Raw genomic sequence first — 21,650 nt, 5'->3', positions numbered from 1 at the left:
GGCACAGGCCCTCGCCGCCGCTGCTGGAGCCGGCCCCACAGACCGGTGAGTTCACGTTCCCGCCAGCTCCGCCATCTGTTGGGACAGACTTTGTTGTGGGATCAAGGCTGTTGCTAAGGGACGTTGTGGAAGCCAAAGCCACAGACGTGGTGGCCCAGCTGTTAGAGGGCTCGCCCTCTCAAGAAGACCCCGGGTTAGGATAAGTTGGTCACAGAACGGGTTATGTTGACAGTAGGTGACCTGCCAACCTCAAGAAAACGTCCATGCAGTGAGGTACGCGTCCCCAACCCCGAGGCACATCCGTCCTCGGTCTAGTGTGGCCCAAGAGGCCCCAGGCGTGAGTGAGGACGTGGCGTCTGGTCTCCCGGTCTGCAGGGTACGCGCTGCAGGTGTACCCGCGTGGCCTGTGGAGTAGACCCAGGACCGCAGCCTGCCTCCCCCAGCCGGGCCCGCTCTCGGGCTGTTTGTCATGAGAGCGTCCGGCCCGTAGGAACGTAGGAACGTTTGTGGTCTCAACCTCCGCTGCTTGTTAGTGCTGGAGAGGCGCATTCCGGGAGCGCCTGCCCGGGGCCATAGACGAGCAGGTCTGCGGGCGGAGGTTTGGGGCCAGAGACACTGTTTTCACCACCTGGGCCTCGAAGCCTTTGCTTTCTTAGACCAATTTCGAGAGTAAACTTTTGATCGTGGGGGCTGCATCTTCTATGCCCAATCTGGACACCTCTCGGCGTCTTTGGCTAAGCCGTTAAACGGCTTCTTGGTTTGAGCACCTGTTAATAGATGCTACTCAACAATGGCCAGACAACGGATCCTTCAAATTGGCTACATTTGAAAGCAAAACTTCCTTTTTAAAGGGGTCTCAATGTATCTCATTAGTGTAATGGCTGGTCCAAGGGACTCCCTTGCCAGGATGAAAGAACAGAAAGTAGACTTAAAAAATAAATCACATTCAATGTAAATTCCTCTTCTTAAAACTCAGCCTCATCTGCCTGTTTTAACTTCCCTCTGAGCACTCGAGTAACCTCTAGGTTCAACATGTCCAGGTTGCTCAGGTAAATGCTGAAAGCCGGGAAACGAATTTAACAGGAACACGGGAGATTGTCGTTAGCCCTGCCGTCCAGGCCGTGTGCTCGGGTTCTGCTGGCCACTGCGTCCCGGAACCCCACCGCCAGAGAGCCCCCCAGACCGCAACCCAGCTTTTAACGTACAAAGCCCCTTTACTTCTGCTTTCAAGATATCCTGCCAACCTTAGAGAGAAATTAGATTAGTGACTAGTTGCTCATTCCCCTTCACAGAGAAAACAGGAGCACGATTTCCCCTAGGCCCTCCGACGAATGATCTTCCAAAGGCCGGTTATTCAACAAAAGCTAGGGTTCAGCTGTGTACCCAGAAAGAAGGCTTTTGTTAAAATGCTTCATACAGACTTTACAAAGACATAATCTGGGGCACCGGGCTGTCTCTGTCTGTAAAGCCTGTGGCTCGTGAGGTCGGGGTTTGGGCTGAGACCCCACCTGGGTGTAGAGGTTACTCAAATAAAATCTTAAAAACACACACACACACACACATAAAGATATAAATCTTCTGATTCTCATTTTAGCTAAAACTCTGCCTGACAGAAAATAAAAATTAGTTAAAAAGATGGGCCAGTCTCTTGATACTCAGGCCGTAATCCAGTTCTTTGGGAATTAGACACAACCGTCTTTGTCTTCCAAATCTCTACAAAACCAGAAATGCGGCCCTGAAATCAAGTCCAAGCCCACAGGCCTTTCCCATCCCCACACCTCACCTGCTCCTCTCAGAACGTTGTGGGTTTTATAAAAGACCAGGGTATTGGAACAAAATGGTCCTGTACTTAAGAAAAAGGAGGAAACATTCTAAATAGCAATTACTCTGCAACTCTAGAGAAAAAAGTGTTTTTACATACTTTCTCTGTCCCTTAAAATTATAGATGTTTAAAACGAAAACACAGCTCAGAATCACCTGAGACTGAAGGGAAAGGAGGAAGAGGCCTTTTTAAACTGCAATCTGCTAAAAGGGTCCCAGACTCTAGCGCCTCCCTGAGCCGGCAGAGGAGAGCCCCCCCACCGCCCCCGGGAGGAAAAGGAGACGCTCCCTGAAAACTTCAAGGAGACGTGTTCCTCCGGAGGAAGAAAAATAGAGGGAGGTATTTGAAAATTGGGCCTATGGTGTCCTGTGCACAGGCCTGAGTGGGGTTTTTGCTATCTCGTCTGAGTGCGTCTGTGCGTGTCCTAAATGGGAGGGGGGCTCTCGGCCTCCAGCTGGGACTGCAGGAACTCGGGGGCCGAGAGCTCGAGTTAGTTGGTCTGAAGGCAGGTCCAGGTGCAGAGGGGGTACTCCAAAACTCAGACAAAAACTAACGGGGGGGGGGTGTCAAGTTCACGTGATCTGGGAACTAGTCGCTCCTAAAGCAGATTTAGGGTTGTTGGTTCAATGAAAAGAGACGTGTCTTTAGAATTATCGGCATTAAATAGACTTTTCTTCTGCTTGCGTTGACCAGAAGTCAAATAAATTTATGTTACCTCCTGCAAAAGTTGTCAGGGAAAAAAAAAAAGGTATGAGGAGCGGGAATGTATTTTTTGTTTAGGGAGAAGAAAGTGGTTTTGTCCTAAGTGAGGCTGGTTGTTTGGGGACAGACTTAGTGATGAGGGAGCAGAAGGCAAGCTGAGGGCAAAGCACAGGGTGACACCCCACAACCCCCCCGCCCAACTCCCTGGTGGGATCTGTGTGGTGTTTCTTGGGCACTCCTGCCCGCCCGAAAGCTAAGGAAAGGAAAAACAAACGGTCAACGTAGAGATTACAGTCCTGCAAGACCTGAGTCTCCCTCAGTTTACAAAGGTCTTAGTGATTTACAAGAAAAAAAGCATTCTTATCAATAACCTAACTTCCAGAAGAAAATGTAGATAAAACTAAATGATCTAAATGTCCTTATAATCTCCAGCCCATTGAGAAGTACTTGAGGGGGGCAGAGTATAATGTTCCTCCGGTCTTAATGTTAATGCCTCGCTAGAGGGAAGAAGATCCTGAACTTGACAATAGCAAGGTCTCCAGTATCTTGTAGGTCATCTGTAGCCTATAAAAGTTCTTTTGAAAACCTTCTTTATTCCTTACCCCCAAATCCCAAGTATATAATCAGTCACCCCTCACAACCCAGGGGAAGCAGCTCTTTCTGCCCGAGGGTCCTGTCCCCGTGCTTTAGTAAAGCACCATTTTTGCACCAAAGAGGTCTCAAGAATTCTTTCTTGGCCGTCGGCTCTGGACCTCACCCCACCAAACCTCACCCACATTCTAAAACTACAGCACTAGGACAACATCTCGATGTAAATAGGAAAGTTTGAAAGGCTTATGGAAAAGGAATCTTTGGAAAGGCGTTCCTGTGTGGTCAGGACGGGCTAAAACAAGATCAATTAAGTAAGTCAAGGAGGTTCAGTGGTGCTGCGTTTTCTCTGTTAAAAGAAGGACGTTTTCCTGAACTGTTGGTCTGCTGTTCGTGAAGAATTATACACGAAAGTTTTTCTTTTCCTTGAAAGTTATCCCCCCTTCCCCATACAAAGGATTCTATGTTTTGGCAACGTAATTTCTTCTGTTTACCACGTCTTTGATGACCTAAGGAAACGGAGTCTCAGTATTAGAAGAGCTACATTGTGCTCCACGCTATGGAAAGGTCTTGCATTTGGCTTTGACATCTTTATTGTCACCGTGGTGAAGTGAACATGGGATACGTGTTCATAATGACTTGTAATTCTATTCAATCAAATGTTCAAACCTTTCAATGTTTTGTTTGGAAACACTTCCTAAAATCAAGTTCTGAAATAAAGTCTTTGGTGGGGCACCTGGCTGGCTCAGTTGGGAGAGCATGTGACTCTTGATCTCAGGGCTGTGGGATTGAGCCTGGGTGGGGGGTGCTTACTTAAAATAAATACATAGGGGCACCTGAGTGGTTCAGGCGGTGAAGAGGTGAAGCGTCTGCCTTCGGCTCAGGTCATGATCTTGGGGTCCTGGGATCAAGCCCCATGGCAGGCTCCCTGCTTCCCCCCCACCTGCCCCGCTGTTTGTGCGCGTGCGTTCTCTCTCAAATAAATACATAAAATCTTTAAAAATATAAAGTCACAACCCAATATAGTTCTTAAAAAATGAAATAAAGTATTTTGACTCCAATCTAACTGAAATCTTCCAGAGAGCTCCTGGAACATTTAAAAGATTTTTTGAGAAATTAAGCTAATCAGGCATATTCGTATGTTAAAATACATGGAAGTATCGTTGAACAGGTGATATTAGACACCCTGAGAATGTATTTATGTAGATATGTCGTTAAAACAAGTGTTTTAAAAATTGTATGAAACTCTCGGAAGTCTGATGTCCTGGGATGTTATTATCTTGAAGTGTTGTGTGTCACAGAAATAACCAAATTTCTTCATTGTGTTGTTCTGAGCTCTCATCAGATCTGTAATCAAGGGCATTTGTACGCCTCTCTGTCATCCCTACTTTTACTCAGATGTTTTTATAAAAGCCTCCTGCAACCCTGTTTCATCTTCAGTGAGTACAGGTTTCTAATAACATGAAGATCATAAAACTGAGCTGGGTAAAAATTTCCAGAACTAGTGAAAAAACTGTATCTAAGCAGAACAAGAATCAATTACCTGGGACTGAATGAACTAAGGAGGACCATTCTAATTTTTATGACTTTTTGCTGACTTTTAAAAAGTGTTTTGTTTTTCCAGACTTAAGACAACTTTTTATCTTCAGCCGACTTAGAGCAAGTTGATAACATATTCCTTTGTGAACAATGAAACATTTACCTTTTCTCCGCACCTGCACCCTCCAGAGTTCAGGAACTCAGCGAGCCTATTTATGTGCATAAGTTCACCAAGAATCTGTTCCCTTTGTAACAGGACACAGGTGGAAATTTGGTTACGGATCGCTATTCTTGCTGCACTTACGTCAATAATCAGGTCAGGTTTCCTCAAAACTAAACTTACTTTGTCAACAAATTAATGTCAATTGGAATATCTCTGGTAAAAATGAGGGTGATTATAGATTGTAGAAATTTGCTCCTAACGTTGTTCATCGTAAACTGGACTGATTTCCTCAGGCATCCTCCGCCGCCTGGCTACAATTCTGAACATTGTTTTCTCACCTTTCTGACTTAGAATCATTTCAGAATAAAAACTGCCCTTTTTCCGGAAGCCCTGCAAACTGAACACAAGCAACTTTGATTAAAACAATAATAATGACGGTATGCCAGAAATAATATCCTTTGCAACCGCTTACATTTATAATGAAGTTAAACATCCACTTTAAGTGTGGAAGGTTATTTTTCACAATTCTTGACCACTGCCTTAAAAACAGCCCTGTTTCTGGGAAAGGGAAGGTGAGAGCAGGGGTCAGGTGCACAGATCTTCACATCACTGAGTCCCTTTCCCATTGCGCTTTTCTTGGACCCTCGACTCCACTTTGGGGCTCCTCTGGCCGCTCTCATGGGGGGGGGTTCTCCAAGCGATGGCACTTGCTAGAAGGTCCCACATGGAGAGGGAAAACCAGGTTGCAGGAAGAAACATGTTTCCTTAAACATTTCCTGGTAATTGCCTATTGAGAGTTCAGAAGGCTTATTTAAAAAAATGTGTAAGTTTTGGTGAGACTGCAGGATGTGCAATTTTGTGCAATACACAAAAATGGTCATATTTCTATACTAGCAATAAGCAATCAAATGAAATTTAATAGCAATTATAATAACATTAAACATGAATATTTAGGGATAATTGCGACAAAAGATGGGCAAGCCTTGCATGCTGAAAACTACGAAACTTCACCAAGAGAAAACACCTAAATAAGGGTGCAGCATGCTCTATTTGTGGGTCGGAAGACAGGACTGGCAGCTTGTTCTGGGGAAGTTTCTCAGGCAGGGGGCCTGAGGAGCTGAGGGACGCACCAGGAGGACAGGTGTGGGGTGGGAACCTGACCTGAGGGGCTTTGCAATCTGTGTCCCTGTGGGGAGGCTGTTTTGTTTGTTCCCTTGCCCTACTCAACCACAGCACTGCTGCGATAGGTGGTACTTGTTGAATAAATGAGAAGTCAAACTGAAGGAAGGGCCAGCACCGCTGCATCCGGAAAGAAAGCTAGAAAGATGAATGCCTCTCCACGAGCAGACAGAGCGGCAGCCGCAGCAGGGGTCCCACGGCACTTGTGTGTGGCAGAGACCCAGAGGCAGGGAGGGGAGTGAGAGATGTCATCGTGGGAACGGAGCTCAGGTGGGTCCTGATGGAGGTTGGGGTGGGGAACTAGAGCAGGGGTCCTCAGGACTGGCTAAGGAGCATTTTGGCTTTCTCTGGTTGGTCCTGAGTTGGAGGCAGAAGCAGGGACAGGAAGCGGGGAAGCCCTCAGTGACCGAGCAGGTTGGGGCTCATAGTCACAGGGGTTGCCCTGTGGCTTCCTGGACCAGTTGCTACAGATCCTGGGCTGACTTCCTAGGAGTCTGACTTGTAGCAGGCTGGCTCTCTGACTGGCCACTCCGGTGAGGGTCTGGATCGGTGGGTGGTCTCTGCAGGTGAGGGTCTGGACCGGTGGGTGGTCTCTGCTGGTGTGGGTCTGGATCGGTGGGTGGTCTCTGCAGGTGAGGGTCTGGATCGGTGGGTGGTCTCTGCAGGTGAGAGGGTCTGGATCGGTGGGTGGTCTCTGCAGGTGAGGGTCTGGATCGGTGGGTGGTCTCTGCAGGTGAGGGTCTGGATTGGTGGGTGGTCTCTGCTGGTGTGGGTCTGGATCGGTGGGTGGTCTCTGCAGGTGAGAGTCTGGACCGGTAGGTGGTCTCTGCAGGTGAGTGGTCTCTGCTGGTGTGGGTCTGGATTGGTGGGTGGTCTCTGCAGGTGAGTGGTCTCTGCAGGTGAGAGGGTCTGGATCGGTGGGTGGTCTCTGCAGGTGAGAGGGTCTGGATCGGTGGGTGGTCTCTGCAGGTGAGGGTCTGGATCGGTGGGTGGTCTCTGCAGGTGAGAGTCTGGACCGGTGGGTGGTCTCTGCAGGTGAGTGGTCTCTGCTGGTGTGGGTCTGGACCGGTGGGTGGTCTCTGCAGGTGAGGGTCTGGACCGGTGGGTGGTCTCTGCAGGTGAGTGGTCTCTGCTGGTGTGGGTCTGGATCGGTGGGTGGTCTCTGCAGGTGAGGGTCTGGATCGGTGGGTGGTCTCTGCAGGTGAGAGGGTCTGGATCGGTGGGTGGTCTCTGCAGGTGAGGGTCTGGATCGGTGGGTGGTCTCTGCAGGTGAGGGTCTGGACCGGTGGGTGGTCTCTGCTGGTGTGGGTCTGGATCGGTGGGTGGTCTCTGCAGGTGAGGGTCTGGATCGGTGGGTGGTCTCTGCAGGTGAGAGGGTCTGGATCGGTGGGTGGTCTCTGCAGGTGAGGGTCTGGATCGGTGGGTGGTCTCTGCAGGTGAGGGTCTGGATTGGTGGGTGGTCTCTGCTGGTGTGGGTCTGGATCGGTGGGTGGTCTCTGCAGGTGAGAGTCTGGACCGGTAGGTGGTCTCTGCAGGTGAGTGGTCTCTGCTGGTGTGGGTCTGGATTGGTGGGTGGTCTCTGCAGGTGAGTGGTCTCTGCAGGTGAGAGGGTCTGGATCGGTGGGTGGTCTCTGCAGGTGAGAGGGTCTGGATCGGTGGGTGGTCTCTGCAGGTGAGGGTCTGGATCGGTGGGTGGTCTCTGCAGGTGAGAGTCTGGACCGGTGGGTGGTCTCTGCAGGTGAGTGGTCTCTGCTGGTGTGGGTCTGGATTGGTGGGTGGTCTCTGCAGGTGAGGGGCGGGTACTCAGTGCATCCGCCGTCCCGAAGCGCCTTGGGTGGCCAGTCAGGCGAGCCAAGATCCCGGTTCCGCAGACCGCTACCCGCCTGCGACCCCGCCCCGCTCAGTGCGCCCACCACACCGCCTCAGTCCCCGCCCCTTCCCGCGCCTGCGCACACACGCCCGCTACGCAGAGCCCCGCCTCACGCACGCGCGTCCTGGTCCTCAGCGCCTGCCCTGCGCACGCGCGCCCCGCCCGCAGGTCCCGTTCCGCGCACGCGCGCTGCGCTCCGTAGGCGAGCCCTTAGCCCGCCCCGCGCACGCGTCGCACGCGCCGCACGCGCCCCGCGCGCCCCGCGTTCTCGCGCTCGCCCAGGCCCCGCCCCGCGGCCAATTGGCACCGCCGCGGCTTTTCCGCCGCTTATCTGTCGTGCGCCCGTCGACGCGCCTCAGTCGATCGAGTCCGTCGTCTGAGGCCTCCTGCGCCGCTGGGCCAGCGTTCGAGCTCCGGTCGCGGCCTGCCCGCCTCCCAGGGCCCACCCGGCCCCGACCCGCTGCTGCAGCGCGGTCCCTCTGGCGCCATGTCGCAGAGCGGGGCCCCCGGGCTGCAGGAGGAAAACTTGCAGGGTGAGGCCGCGGGGGAGCCGGGGTGGGGTGGGCTCGCGGGCCGCGGGCGGGGGGCGGCGGGGGCTCGCGGGCTGGGGGTCTGCGGGCCGGGGCTGGCGGGGAGGACCCGCTCTGGGGGCTTGCGGGCCGGGGGCTGGCGGGCCGGGGGCTGGCGGGGAGGACGCGGGCTGGGGGCTCGCGGGCCGGGGGCTTGCGGGCCGGGGGCGGGGGGGGCTCGCGGGCTGGGGGTCTGCGGGCCGGGGCTGGCGGGGAGGACCCGCTCTGGGGGCTTGCGGGCCGGGGGCTGGCGGGGAGGACGCGGGCTGGGGGCTCGCGGGCCGCGGGCGGGGGGCGGCGGGGGCTCGCGGGCTGGGGGCTTGCGGGCCGGGGGCGGGGGGCGGCGGGGGGCTCGCGGGCTGGGCGTCTGCGGGCCGGGGCTGGCGGGGAGGACCCGCTCTGGGGGCTCGCGGGCCGGAGGCTTGGCGGGCCAGAGGCTTGGCGGGCCAGACCCGAGTTGTGGGGTTCGGTCGGGGCGGGTGGCTCGCGGGCCCGGACGCAGGTTGGATCCCACCAACAAGCCTCAATTCCGATCGGCGACTGGCCGTCCTGCCTTGAAGTCCCAGCCCCCTGTGTCCGCATAGCTTCTGAAAGGCCGTGTTTTATTCCCTATCCGGTACTTCAGCGTTGGTTTTAGCGAGAAGCCAGGGTGGTTCAGGTTGAATCGTGTGGTTCTCCGATTTAAACCATTATTCTGTCCGTGGGGACCGTTAGGCCATCCTTGGGAGGAAGGAAAGGATGAAGGGGGTTGCTCGTGGTTCGGGGCTCAGGTCCACCCACCCACCTCTTCAGTGTAAGATAAGCAGCTTAAGAAATGGTACCGGCAGGTAGTAGGGTTTGTGTTGTTTTTTTAAGTTCAGGTTCCACTTGTACTAGCCGGTCATTCCAAACAGAGCTGGAAATTGATTTGTGGGTTAAGGAAAACACAAGCAGAGGGACACCGTCCCAGTCCATGCAGGGCTCCTGAGCAGGCGCTTGCCCTCCGTCCTGCGCCTGCCAGTGTGTGGATCCGCAGACCCTCCTTTGCATTTCAGAGAGCCGGGCCCAGACCGTAGGGCCCAGACCGTAAGCGCACTGCTCACTTGCACAGCCAAGTGGGCAGCAGCTTTGGGGTCTTGCCTCAGGAGGGCCGCTACCCAGGCCTTGTTCTCCGGGCCCCTTGCAGTGATCCCCAGGGCCCGGGAGAAGCCCGCTGACCCACGACCTTTGTATTCTCTGAAGCAGAAGTTCAGTAAGCAAAAGGAGCATGTAAATAAGCTTTGGAGAGGGCTGTTCAAACATTTGGGAATGAATTTTTCAGCTCATTAGGACTGTTAAATCCTTCTATTCAGAAACATCTAGTGAGCTGCTGATTATCTTTCTTGTTCCTTACCATGATTTTACTGGGCAAGACATAGTCTCATGCTGTGTGTAACCAACCACTTTTTAAAAGTTCTGTAAGCTCTTTAAAATTCTACATCGACTGATTTTCTTTGAAACAGATGAACACATTAAGGGTTTAAATTTTCTGTCTCTTCCGTAAGATACAGTTGTATGGACTCTTTGCCTTGGGATCGTCCTTTTTCTAATTATCAAGCTACTTCCCCAGCACTGTATCTTACTCACAGCCTGGGATTTAGTCTCTGCAGTGGTTCTGAGTCCTCCTGAGGGGGGCTCAGATCTCCGTTCCTTGACTGACCCCAAACTGCTGAGTCATTGGCCATACAAAATTGCCAGCTTCTGAGTTAAAAGATTTGTTCCTGTGTTTTGCCTATTCTATAAAAAGATGGTTACATACTGAGTGGAAATTCGCGTGGAGGCTCCTCTGGGCCCTTCTGGAGTGTACGTGCTGCAGGGCACTAGCTCGGCCCCAGCCCTCGTGGGTGGAGTCGCTTGCGTCACCCCACGTGGGGCCGCACAGCTGCCCTGAGAAATGTGAATCCGGGCCTGGTTCCTGGCTGAGGCAGTGCTTGTCCCGTCTGTCCTGATTTGATTACCTCTTGTTTATATTTGAACCAAGTACTGACCAAGCCCGGGTGAGCCCAGCCTGCAGACAACATCCTCCCTGAGGAGGCAAGAGCAGAACTGGTCTCTTTTTGCCCCCTGGTCCATTCTGTTTGAGCTGTTGTCTAGCAGGATACTGTGTGTGCTTTTCTATCCCCCTTAGACCTACACCTGCCTCGGTCCGGGTGGGAGAGGGAGCTGTGTGCCGATGGTGTCCGTATCACAGGGAGGGGCTTGCACCACTGACTTCCCGCGGGACCCCTGAGCATGAAGCTGAGCTGCTCGTGAGTGCCAGCCTTCAGTAAGGTGCCCGCCGCTTTGCTTCGAGACCGCCCCCTCCCCTCCATGCTTTCTCTGCAGCCAGCCCCACGGTTTGGTTGTCGCAGGCAGCCCACCGTGGGCAGAGGTGTCTGAAGAGAAAAACTGAATTTCTTTTGAAGGGAAACTGGAGGATCGAGAAGTTGGACAGTGAAGGGGTTTCAGCCACCTAGATCCTAGACCAACCCTCACATCTCACAGATGGTCACTGTGCGGCCCAGAGGCTAAGTGGAAAGGAGGGGAGGCGACCTGTACGATGAAGGGCCAGTGGGATGCTGGGAGCCTGAATGACAACATCTCCGACGGCCGGGGCCTGGTGCACCTCCCGAACCACCGGTGGAGGAAAAACCACCCCGTTGGGAACCGGGGTCCTGAGTGCTCCACCCCGTTTCGACACTGAAGTTCAAAGTTATGGGTTCATCAGGTCTCTTGTTCCTGTCTCACCTAACTTGAGAAGCTTTTGTTATTATTTTCTAAAACACTGTTTTATTTACTTATAAATAACGATTGTGTTTATAGAAAGCTTTTAGCACCTGCAATTTTGTAAATAAAACCCACCTCTCCCAGGGAAGAAGCCCGCTCCGGAACCAGCACCCCTCTGTTGACTTTCATCCTGCTGTCTGGAAGTTTCTTGGGATGCCTGCCGCTCCCCTCATCAGTGCTCTCTCCCACCCTGGCTGCCCAACATCGCCATTACAACTTTTTCAAAACATCCACGGGCTGGGATTCTGCATCAGCATTCCAGACCAGAATTTTCAGAGCGCTGGGCGGGCCTTCTCCACACCCGCCAGGGCCACGCAGTGGGTTGTGGCCTTCCTTGTGGGGCTGGAGACAAACACTTGCCTGGATGTGGAGCAGGCGCTGGGGCCAGGGAAGTCGCTGTCCTCTGTCACAGGGGAGGCAGGAGCTGTGCTGGGCACTTCATGTCTAACTTGTGGAGAGATGGGACGTGGCCTTGCTCTGTGGGGGGGGAGACATGGAGAGGGACGTGAAGTTAGGAAGGAGGGCTTGCCTTGGGTCTGTAACACCACGGTCTATTTCTTTGATTATACCAAGTTACTTGATAAGTTGTGATTCTGAGGAAGCTTTCTGAGGTCACAAAGCCACCTTAATCCCCACCTTTATTGCTTAAAAAGATGAGTGATTTTAACGCTCGCGTGATGTAGTTGGAGGAATAGCCAGCCCTGTGTTCCCTTGCCAGGAAGTACGCTTCCTGCTCAGTTGTTGCAGGTTAATAATAAAACACTCGTTCTGGTAAATCATTCTTGGAATACAGCTTTTGGACTCAAAGCTATAGACAGTCCAGAATGGGATTTTTTACTTTCTCAGGATGCTTAGGGCTTTTTAGGATGTGATTTTTAAAAAACATGAATTTGTCTCATTGGAGTCTTAAGTTGGCCCTTGTGATGTAACAGAAAATACGTACCTGCATCTCATAGTGTTACATGTTAATTATATGTTTATTTTTAAATTTTTTTGAAGATTTTATTTGTAAGTAATCTTTACACCCAACACGAAGTGTGACCTCAACAACCCCGAGATCAAGAGTTACACACACTGACTGAGCCCCTAGGTGTTCCAGTTACATCTGCTTAAAAAAAATGTTTGTATGTGATCTTTTTCCCTTCTTCTTGGCACAGAGCTCCAAAAACCCTTGGAATTTCTTGAGTGATACTAGTGGGTTATTGATCAAGAGCCCCTTTTGTGAGGGGCCCCTTTGGAACACGGTGTCTGGTAGTGAGGTGACTTGGGGGGTGGGGTAAGAGGGCGGACAGCCCCCTCAAGGGATGGGAGGGGCTGGAGATGGGCTAGAAAACCTTCCCACAGCAAGGGTCAGTTGCGTTGAACGAGCCCCCTTCCTCAGCCGGTCCTGCGGGGCTTCCCCAGTGGGCTCTTCCTGAGTCGTATTCTGTCTGGTAATGGGTAGGTGGACGTAAAGTGCCCTCCTGAGTTCTGTGAGTCGTCCTAGGGAGTTACCGCCCCGGCCAGGTGTCGTCGGGCCCCTGACGGGTGGTCTGCAGCGGGAGCGTGAGGGGCCCGGACAGCCCGCGTCAGCTGCTCGAGAGCTGCCGTGCGCTGGGACTGCGTGTGCGGACCCGCTCCGGCTTGGGTGCTGGGGGGACTGAACCCCTGCACGACGCCCCCCCATTGCGTGTCACAAGTGGAGCCAGGCCCGGCGTCTGGGTGACAGGTGGAGCCTAGGAGGATGGAACCGTGCCGAGCTGGTCTAGCTGGCCCAGTGGCCCCGGACTCCGCGCCAGAGCTTTCATCATGATGCCTCGGGGTCGGGTGGCACCGGAGGTGGTGGGTGGTGGTGGAGAGCCGGGCGCCGTGTCAGGGACGCCGGGGTGTGGGACGCCTGAGGCCCCTGCAGCCGCTGCGTGCCGCGGGGGTGCAGCCCGGGCCTCCTCGTGCGGGCCGGGCCAGCGTGAAGCACTTGAGACGAAGGAGAGAAGTCTTGTGCTAACCAGAGAGCTTGTGTGATCGTTTTGTTAGCTAACTGGGAGGCTGAGGGAAGCTGAGGGACAGGGTCTTTGATTTGCTTTTTTCTGATGGTGACCTATGCAAGCAACAACCGAGGGCAGGTCAGGACTGAAGAGATGCCCGCTTGGCGTGCTGGGAAGCTGGAGGCCTGCTGGTGCTTCGGTCCACGTGGTGGAGCGGAGTGGGGGGCTCCGTCCCTGCTGCCCGCACAGTGTTGGAGATCGCGTGGTGGTGTGCAGGGCCGTGCTGGTGTCTGCAGAGGGGCAGTTCTGGGTCACGATAGTTGTAAGACAGTTAGCTACGAACATGGCTCATTGCATGTCTCTGGTCTCTGCATTTCTGTCCGTATAGGCCGCCTTCCCCCTGCCCGTCCCGCCGTAGGCCACCAGAGTGGCCTCTAACAGATGGAGCTGGAAATACATAGACCTGTGACAAAAACAGAAACTGTCTGTCTTGTGCTCGGAAACAGACCTGCACACGTCGCCAGCTTGATTACTGACAGGAAGTGCACGGCACGGGGGCGGGTAAGGGCAGTCTGGTCAGTGAGCGCGGGCAGCTGGCTGTCAGCAGGGAAAACCTCACCCGTTTGGGACCACGTGCACAGACTGAACCCAGGCTCATTAAACCCAGATCTGCGTGAGGGTCCCCACCAGACAGGTCTCCATGGCTACAGAGTAGGAAGAAATAGAAACTGTGAATTAAAATCGAAGACTTCTATTAGAACATGACCTTAAACCTGAAAAGGCAAGCCACAGGGAAAGTTACTTGCAGCATGTTCAGACGAAGAAAGGCTTGTGTCTTGAATATTGAACTCCTACAGAAAGAGTAAGAGATTTTTGAACAGCTAATTTATTAGTTCTTTCAGAGAGTGCGTGGAGGGGCAGAGTGAGAGCGAGAATCTCAGGGAGACTCTCCGCTGAGCATGGAGCCTGACACAGGGCTCGATCTAAGGACCCTGAGATTATGACCTGAGCCCGAACCAAGAGTGGACGCTCAACCGACTGAGCCACCCAGGCGCCCCTTGAACAGCTAATTTAAAAAGATGCTGTCCAAATGGTCAGTAAACATAGGAAAAGATGGCCAGTTCCATTGGAACTCAGAGAAATGTAAAGTAAACCACACAAGACACCGTCACAGAATGGCTAAATTTAAAGACGGGTTTATTGGGAGGACCATACCTTGGTTCAGCTGTGTCAGAGGGCAGGCCTTTCCTAATACCACTGAATCTACACGTGCTACTATTTTTGGCTGCAGTCCTGCTCCTGGGTCTGTTGACAGAAACGAGAGTGTGGCCACCATGAAACATGAGCAGTTATGGGGGCGCCGGGGTGGCCCACTTGGCTAGGCGTCTGACTCTTGGTTTCAGCTCAGGTCATGGTCAGCGTCCCTCCGGGTGCACGCTGTCTCTGTCTTGCAAATAAATCAGCCTTAAAAAAACCTACCAGCAGTCAGAAGCACCAGTGGTTGCTGCCACGTACCTAACAGACGGACAGCTGGTGGCGGAGCCGTCCGGTGCATGCTGGGCCGCAGCCCCAACACGCGGTGTGCTCGTCCACGAGCACTTGGTGGGCCCCCAAGTCCAGCCCCATCGGGCGTTGCGGTTGGATCCCACCCCCCCCAGCTGTGCCAAGCCTGCTGCTGGCAGTGTGCTCGGGATGTCTGCGTGTAGGGTCGCATCCACCCTTCGGGACGGGCCGGACTGTTCCTGAGCCTCCCACCTGTCGGCCTCCCCAGACGCAGGCACAGCCGGCGGCTGCTGCTCCCCAACCAGTCCTTGCCGGGCCCCTGACTGGGGTGCTGACGTGTGTGTGAGGGGGGGTCCCTCTCCTAGCAAGCAGGCTTCCGCCGTGCAGCACGGCGCGCCCAGGGCAGTGTTTGAGGTCCAGCGGTGGGCTAGCCAGAGAGCAGCCTCGCTGAAGACGCAGGCTTCACTTGGGGGGCGTGGTGGTGGGTCGGGGGCGGTAGGTGCTAGGTTCTATTTTGGTAAGCAGATGATCTGGTGCCAAGACAGCTCTCTGAATCCACAAAATCTGGGTAGAAGCAGTTTGGGATGGATAGCAATTGTCAATTTTTAGTTCAAGTAAGAAGGCTGACTTCTTCCTGTGAAGATGTGGCTAATTGAATACGTGGGGGATGGCTTGTTCCGGTCAGTCACGGTCAGTGAGAAATTACCTTTGTTCTAGGCAGAGTGTGTTCTTCTGGCTTCGGAGGGAAGTAAATACAGAATAGCAGAGACGAGTTTTGTGGGGCCTCAGGATCAGAATGTGACGCTGGTGTGGAAATAAGTGGATAAGAGATAGTATAAACCTTTAAAAAAACCTTAAATCTCTTAAGCTCTTGTTGATGCCCTTTTTCTTCTAGAAGTTGAGTGGGAGAAAAGCATTGTGGTCTGTTGGACTCTGCTGGCCCAGCAGGTTACCAGGCACCACCTGTCTGGTGTCCAGGAATGGCAGGAGACCCGCAGAGGAGTGTCTGGGTGCCAGGGGCCGGCCTCGGGTCCCTGGGAGGGTGAGGCCAGGCCAGCCACTGGGATGCACCTGCCGGAGATGGGCGCCAGGGGTGTGTTTTGGCAAGTTTCAAGGAGTCGGCCTGTTGTGTGTCCCCGGCGCTTCTTAGACATGGAAGGGCGGGCTGGTGGTCTGTCAGGACTAGGCTCCGCAGTGGGCAGAAAATCCCAACGGTGCCCTTCTGTGTCTCCATCAGGCTCCTGGGTGGAATTGCACTTCAGCAATAACGGGAACGGGAGCAGCGTTCCAGCCTCTGTTTCTATTTATAACGGTGACCTGGAAAAAATACTGCTGGATGCCCAGCATGAGTCTGGACGGAGTAGCTCGAAGAGCTCTCACTGTGACAGGTGGGTAAATAAGCACATCTGTTCTGGTGCTGGTTCATCCTGCATGCGGGCCAAATCCCAGAGTGCCCCCCCCGCCCCCCCGGTTTGCGGGAGCCTGGCCCTCCGGTGGGAGGGATGGGGCCTGGTGTGTGGAAAAGCTGGCGGGGACGTGGCGCGCAGCCAGTCCCCGTGCCTCTGCCCCGGCGCGTCCTGGTGAGCTGCAGACGACGGTGCAGCTGAGTCAGAAAGCAAAGGTCAGGTGCCCTCGGGCTGGGCCTCGGAGCTCAGAGCCGGTGAGAAGGGCCTGCCGAGTCCACCCCCCACCCCCCGGGACTGGCTCCCCTCCGCCCGCCAGGCTTGGCCAAAGGGGAGCAGGGATGGTGGGAGGGGAGACGTGGGTGCTGGCGCCCGTGCCTCCTTGCTGAGGAGCCGGGCCTGGGGGGCCTTCGCTTCTCATGACAAAGCATGTTAACATCCCGTGATTTCTCGCATTCCCTTCTGCGTGCCTACCAGCCCACCTCGCTCACAGACCCCTCAAGACACGACCCGAGCTTCGGAAATAGACACGCACAGCATCGGAGAGAAAAACAGCTCTCAGGTGGGCTGTGGCAGGTGCCGGTCTGTCCACATGGTGAACGTGGCCGGTGGGACTGAGGAGGGAAAAGTGTGTTTTTTGTACGGGGGTCTCTTGGCTTTTTCTAAAGCTGTGGGGTGGGGGCATCCCCCCCGCAGGCCTCGCTGAGCTGAGCACAGCAAGTACGGGCTCTGCTTAGCACGTGTTGCGGGGCCTGCAGCCCGACGGGCCCTCGTGGCCGGTGGGGAGGGTCCCTGGGAGCCACTTTGTGGCCGGTCTCCATCTTGGCTAGCGGTCAGCGGTGAGTGGGTTCTGGAGAGCCTGGCATGATGCACGGAGCCCCTCGGGGGCTCTGCCAAGTGTGGGGGTGGCGTGGACATGCCGCATTTGGCTGCCAGAGCCTCTGGCTTGCTAATGGCGCTTGCGTGGCTCAGTGTTAGGAGCAGACTGGCCACTTACTCAGTCGGAGGCCACCGTCCTACCATGTGCTCAAATGCTTCCTGGGTCTTACACGCCGGGGCTACGTTCTGTTGTCAGGGAGGCCTGTCTCTGAGAACCTGGGGCCCTCCGGTGCTGGGCTCTGAGGCCCTGGCCCCCCCAGGACCACCGGACCGGCGCACGTTGGGATGCACGGGCCAGGTTTCCTTTGGGTGTTTTCAGTGATGATGAGAACACAAACAGTTGACAACTTCTTTCCCGTATTTAAAAACCGCGTAGGAAGCGAGGTCTTGTGGTTGGTACCACTGATGCGCTGGATCCCTCTGGGCCTCCCTCCCACCCAGGCCCTCCAGGGGCCCGGATGGTAGCTGCAGGGCAGCTGGTTGGTTTTGTCTACTGCATTCTAGAGTAGCTTTTGCTGATTTTCAAAAGGAATTACATAATCTGGTTTAGTTTTTTTTTTTAAAGATTTTATTTATTTGACAGAGAGACAGCGAGAGAGGGAAGACAAGCAGGGGGAGTGGGAGAGGGAGAAGCAGGCTTCCCGCTGACCAGGGAGCAGGGAGCCTGACGCGGGGCTCGATCCCAGGACCCCGGGATCATGACCTGAGCCGAAGGCAGACGCTTAACTGACTGAGCCACCAAGGTGCCCCTGGTTCAGTTTTTTAAATGAAAACAAAACAAAACTACCTGTGATCCTCCTTTTTAAAGTTCCCTATAATTAGCGTGTTGTCTTAACGCGTTTTAGTTGTAGCTTGAAAACACAGGTGTGTAAGTTTTCGGTTCTTTCCCTCCCACTGAACACGAAATTGTCCTTTTCCAAAGACTGTGGCTTTGGCTGCCAATCCTGTAGCCACAGACGCATGGGGTCTGCAGATTGTCGTCTAATCTGAAAGCCCTCCCCGCGGTCAGCATCTGCGTGTGGACGCCGTGTCCTCACTGCTTCCTTAAGGGACCGTGTCGGCAGCCCCGCGTCTGTCTGGGAAGCAGGGACGTGAGCGGAGGCCACACTGGCCTGGTGACGCGTGTGCGGGGGGACGGGCGGTGCTTGGCGTGGCTGTGTTGAGTGTTCACGGTTCTGTCGTAGTCTGAGGAAGATTACATTGAGAGAAGGAAAGAAGTCGAGAGCATCTTGAAGAAAAACTCAGACTGGATTTGGGATTGGTCAAGTCGGCCGGAAAACATCCCCCCCAAGTGAGTGTCTTCGGTGGCGCGGGGGCTTCCTGGACGAGCAGACGGCTCACTGGCTTGTCTTCCTCCCTAGGGAGCTGCTGTTCAAGCACCCGAAGCGCACGGCCACGCTCAGCATGAGGAACACGAGCGTCATGAAGAAGGGGGGCATCTTCTCCGCGGAGTTCCTGAAAGTCTTCCTCCCGTCCCTGCTGCTCTCTCACCTGCTGGCCATCGGGTTGGGGTGAGTGAGGCCGCGCGTGGCCTGCGTCCCGATAGTCCTGAGTACGGGGAACTTGTTAACCCTTGTTCAGTTACAGATCGTAAGTCAGTTTGGGTAACGTGAGCATGTGGACAAGGCCCAGAATGTGGACCAGACCCTGGGAGGGCGCGGGTCCCCTTGCTGGCCGCACTGAGATCACATCTGCCTGGTGCTTCCTGGATGCCTGGCTTCCAGTCTGGGTCGTCGCGTGTTGGCGCGGACCCCAGGCTCACTCCTTCCGTTCTCACCCTGTGGACGGATGCTCTAAACTGTCCCTCCCGCTGCAGCTGGCTGGGCTCGGGGACCCGCCACACCTCCCACAGTGCAGCCCCGTTCCAGTCGCAGGGAAGCGAGCCCCATGTGTCTCTGGCATCTCGTACCGTGGGCCGGGCTTCCCGCAGCCTCTGTCGTGGTGTGTCATGGTGTGCCACGGTGTTGTGTGCGTGCAGCTTGCCGGACAGACCGGATTGTCTTCACGGGCATCTGACGGAGGCTGGCCTCCAGGGCCCCGAGGGAAGCAGGAGGAGACAGCCCCCCATTTTCCCAGATCCCGTGAATGGGGCTGTTCAAAGTTGTAGGGCAGGTGGGCGCTTCCTGGTCTTGCAAGGTTCCTCCTGGCCCACCAGCCCTGTGGGAAGTGAGCGCAAGGCTGCCTTCCCTGCCCCCCACCTCGGAGTCTTGGAGCTTCAGACCCTCGTTCTGGGAACTGTGCCTGGGATGTGGCTTCCCAATGGGCCAGAGGCTCCTGGACGTCAGTGTCCAATGTGAAAGTCCTCCACGGTCCTGGGCCAGACCCTGTCCCCTTTCCTGCTCGGAGTCACCAGCTTTATTCTGGCCCATGTGTCTCAGCCGGGCTTGGAATTTTTTCCAGAACTAGCAAGTTAGGTTCCGTGGGAGCAGGGCCTGGTGCAGGTTCAGTACCTGGCTTGGGCCTTCATTTCAGGGTAAATTTCTGCAGCCCGCTCCCACCTAGCGTCCCTGCCTTTCCCTGCCAGACTCGGAGCTTGCTGGTGGCCCGGACCCGTCAGGGCTGCCTGTGGTGGTTGGAATGAAGTCCACCCCAGCAGGATTTGTGGGCTCTTTTCTGCCCGAGGGCAGGGCTTTGTTACTCCGCCAAGGCCTTGGTGAGGTGGGTGGTGGTGCCCCGTGGCCGGCTCCCCAGCAGCGTGTCACTGCATGAACGCAGAGTCAGGCTGTGTCTTGTGAGCATTTGTGGTGGTTGGTGGCCGCCTCTGTATGGGTATGGAGCACAGTTGGGGTTTTTCGGAATTAGATTATAAAATACATAATGACAAATCATGAAGCACTTGATAGATTTGTCACAGAGTTCTTAAAAGCGGGTCGAAGGTAGCCAGTCCCAACCACAGAAGCTCTAACCAAGCCCGAGCGGCCCTGTCTCTGCTAACTGCTGATTGCTTTTTCTGTGAAGGATCTACATCGGAAGGCGTCTGACAACTTCCACCAGCACCTTTTGATGAAGCGTTGGAAGCCGGCTCTCGCCCTGCAGCGGGGTTTCTGTCGGAGCTGGAGGCGGCGCGGGGCGAGGAGCTGCCTCAGGCTGGGGCAGCTGCGCCACTTGATGGGTCTGGTCTGTCTGTTCTGTAAATGCTGCGTCCCTAATTGAGTAGAACGGAAGAAGAGTTAAAAAAACCATGCCAACTTGTAGTCCTACCTATGGGATCAATTAATAAGCATGTCCTACTGATTAACATCTACTGTAATAATTTGGTAGTAAAATTTGGATATTATAAATATCGAAGTATAAATAATTTTAACACTAGATATGACATGTAGTATTTTAACAAAAATTATCTGTAACCAGTTATTCAGTTTAAAATACTTTATATTTGAAAAGACTACATAAGGGGTTTACCCCAGATGAATTATTCGTGGCCTTACACACTGTCCCAGGAAATACTGTGTTTAAGCGGATGCAGGTCGTCATCACTGAAGATCACGCTTAGCTCTGCAGTCGGTCACGCGGCGGAATCCGAGGGGCAGATGCAGACTCAGTCCTGCTCCAGCACGAAGCCGCGGGCCCTGCAGGGTGTTAACAGCTGCCCGGGCAGGTGGTCTTCTGTCCTGGGCACCTGCTAAGTATCTTTCCTCTCTTAGCTCTCTGGATTGCTGAACTTAGTCCTACTTTTTGTGTTCGGTTTTTGTGCTCTTAGAATCAGCTTCATTCTAAGCAAACCTGTGTCTACTTCCAAAGACTGGAAATAGAAAAAAATAAATCTTTGCCAAATCCTTCAGAGATGACTGTAGTCACAGATGGTTTAAATGAAATGTCAAAAATCTTTTTGATTAAACCAGGCGTCGGCCTCGTTGTCACCATTACCTATTGGACAGCATATTTTAAAGCCTGCCTCTTGGACATCCTGTGTGTACCCCGTTGTGTTATCTGTTAACGTTTCCATCCTCATTCAGTTGTGTTAAAATAACATTCTAAGTTTTTAAAATTTCCATTTATATTTAAATGATTACTCTGGACCTAGCAGCAGATAGCTGCCTTATTGGGAGAAAGCTGGTTGAACGGCATCGGAATTCATGTAACCTCTCTAGAAAAGATAAAGATCCAAGTCATGTGGACATGCTGTGGTCAAGCTAATCCCTTGTGACTTGCAGTAGATGGATTTGCCTATTGTCAGAAACAAAGGGGCTCGTTCCTTTGCTGCTTCTGTCCCAAGGGCCCCGACGGTGGGGTGCACGGCCGAGCCAGGTCCGGCGTCTTTGGGATCTGCACCCCTCACGCATAGGGACTACCCTGTGCCTTCTGAACCATCGCCTGGGCAATTTGGGGCCCTCTGCAAGGCAGTTCCTTTGTCCCCCTCTTGGTGGCATTAGTGAGCACTGAACTGAGCAGAACTGGCTGGAAGTCCTCCAGAACTGTTAGGAAAGTGCTCTTCTGTGAGAGACCTGGGCTTTCTAGAGGCCCCCCCCTCACACTCAGCATGGAGACGGACATTTGACTCTTTCAAGTGCTGTATTTGCATGGATCTCTGTGTGTGGTGGTCTTCCTTTTGGGTAGGATAATAGCCCTTTGTACTTTTCACTGTATTCACGGAATAGCAGGTTTACATGTTTGGATTATGGTAAATGACGTAAAACATGTAGTTGCGCTTCTGAATGCAGCTTCCTGATCCAGACACTTGCAGA

General features: G+C 54.0%; 2 protein-coding genes across 4 annotated transcripts; one reads left to right on the top strand and one right to left on the bottom strand.

Moving 5' to 3' along the window:
- Positions 1 to 4,724: 4,724 nt before the first annotated feature.
- LOC135364824 (uncharacterized) lies at positions 4,725 to 8,352 on the bottom strand. The gene is made up of 2 exons (XM_064595550.1): positions 8,310 to 8,352; positions 4,725 to 7,914 (listed from the first exon to the last, which is right to left on the bottom strand). Exons 1-2 carry the CDS (start codon positions 8,350 to 8,352, stop codon positions 6,458 to 6,460), a joined length of 1,500 nt encoding a protein of 499 aa, XP_064451620.1. The 3' UTR covers positions 4,725 to 6,457.
- BNIP3 (BCL2 interacting protein 3) lies at positions 8,183 to 20,746 on the top strand. Of its 3 annotated transcripts, XM_064595476.1 has the most exons (8): positions 8,184 to 8,396; positions 10,579 to 10,699; positions 10,856 to 11,157; positions 15,921 to 16,071; positions 16,564 to 16,648; positions 18,150 to 18,256; positions 18,327 to 18,476; positions 19,924 to 20,746. In XM_064595476.1, the coding sequence occupies exons 3-8, from the start codon at positions 11,145 to 11,147 to the stop codon at positions 19,967 to 19,969; spliced, it is 552 nt and encodes a 183-aa protein (XP_064451546.1). In that variant the 5' UTR covers positions 8,184 to 8,396; positions 10,579 to 10,699; positions 10,856 to 11,144; the 3' UTR covers positions 19,970 to 20,746. The 3 variants fall into 3 exon arrangements, with proteins under 3 accessions (XP_064451545.1, XP_064451546.1, XP_064451547.1); XM_064595477.1 differs by lacking the exon at positions 10,579 to 10,699; XM_064595475.1 differs by lacking the exons at positions 10,579 to 10,699; positions 10,856 to 11,157 and having other exon boundaries at positions 8,183 to 8,396.
- Positions 20,747 to 21,650: the final 904 nt, after the last annotated feature.

The sequence above is a fragment of the Mirounga angustirostris genome, unplaced genomic scaffold (genome assembly GCF_029215605.1).
Source record: "Mirounga angustirostris isolate CCGP_5_RB_7025 unplaced genomic scaffold, mMirAng1.0.hap1 SCAF_6, whole genome shotgun sequence".
Classification (NCBI taxonomy): Eukaryota; Metazoa; Chordata; class Mammalia; order Carnivora; family Phocidae; genus Mirounga; species Mirounga angustirostris.
Note: the sequence above shows the minus strand (reverse complement) of the source record. Positions and strands in the feature narration are given on the sequence as shown.

Bases quoted from the DNA above. Each gene is read 5' to 3' on its own strand.
- LOC135364824 (XM_064595550.1), bottom strand. From the start codon at position 8,352: ATGGCGCCAGAGGGACCGCGCTGCAGCAGCGGGTCGGGGCCGG. The intron at 7,915-8,309 runs GTGGGCCCTGGG...GCGGGGACTGAG, and splicing joins CAGCAGCGGGTCGGGGCCGG to GCGGTGTGGTGGGCGCACTG.
- BNIP3 (XM_064595475.1), top strand. From the start codon at position 8,351: ATGTCGCAGAGCGGGGCCCCCGGGCTGCAGGAGGAAAACTTGCAGG. The intron at 16,649-18,149 runs GTGGGCTGTGGC...GTTCTGTCGTAG, and splicing joins GAGAGAAAAACAGCTCTCAG to TCTGAGGAAGATTACATTGA. The intron at 18,257-18,326 runs GTGAGTGTCTTC...CTTCCTCCCTAG, and splicing joins CCGGAAAACATCCCCCCCAA to GGAGCTGCTGTTCAAGCACC.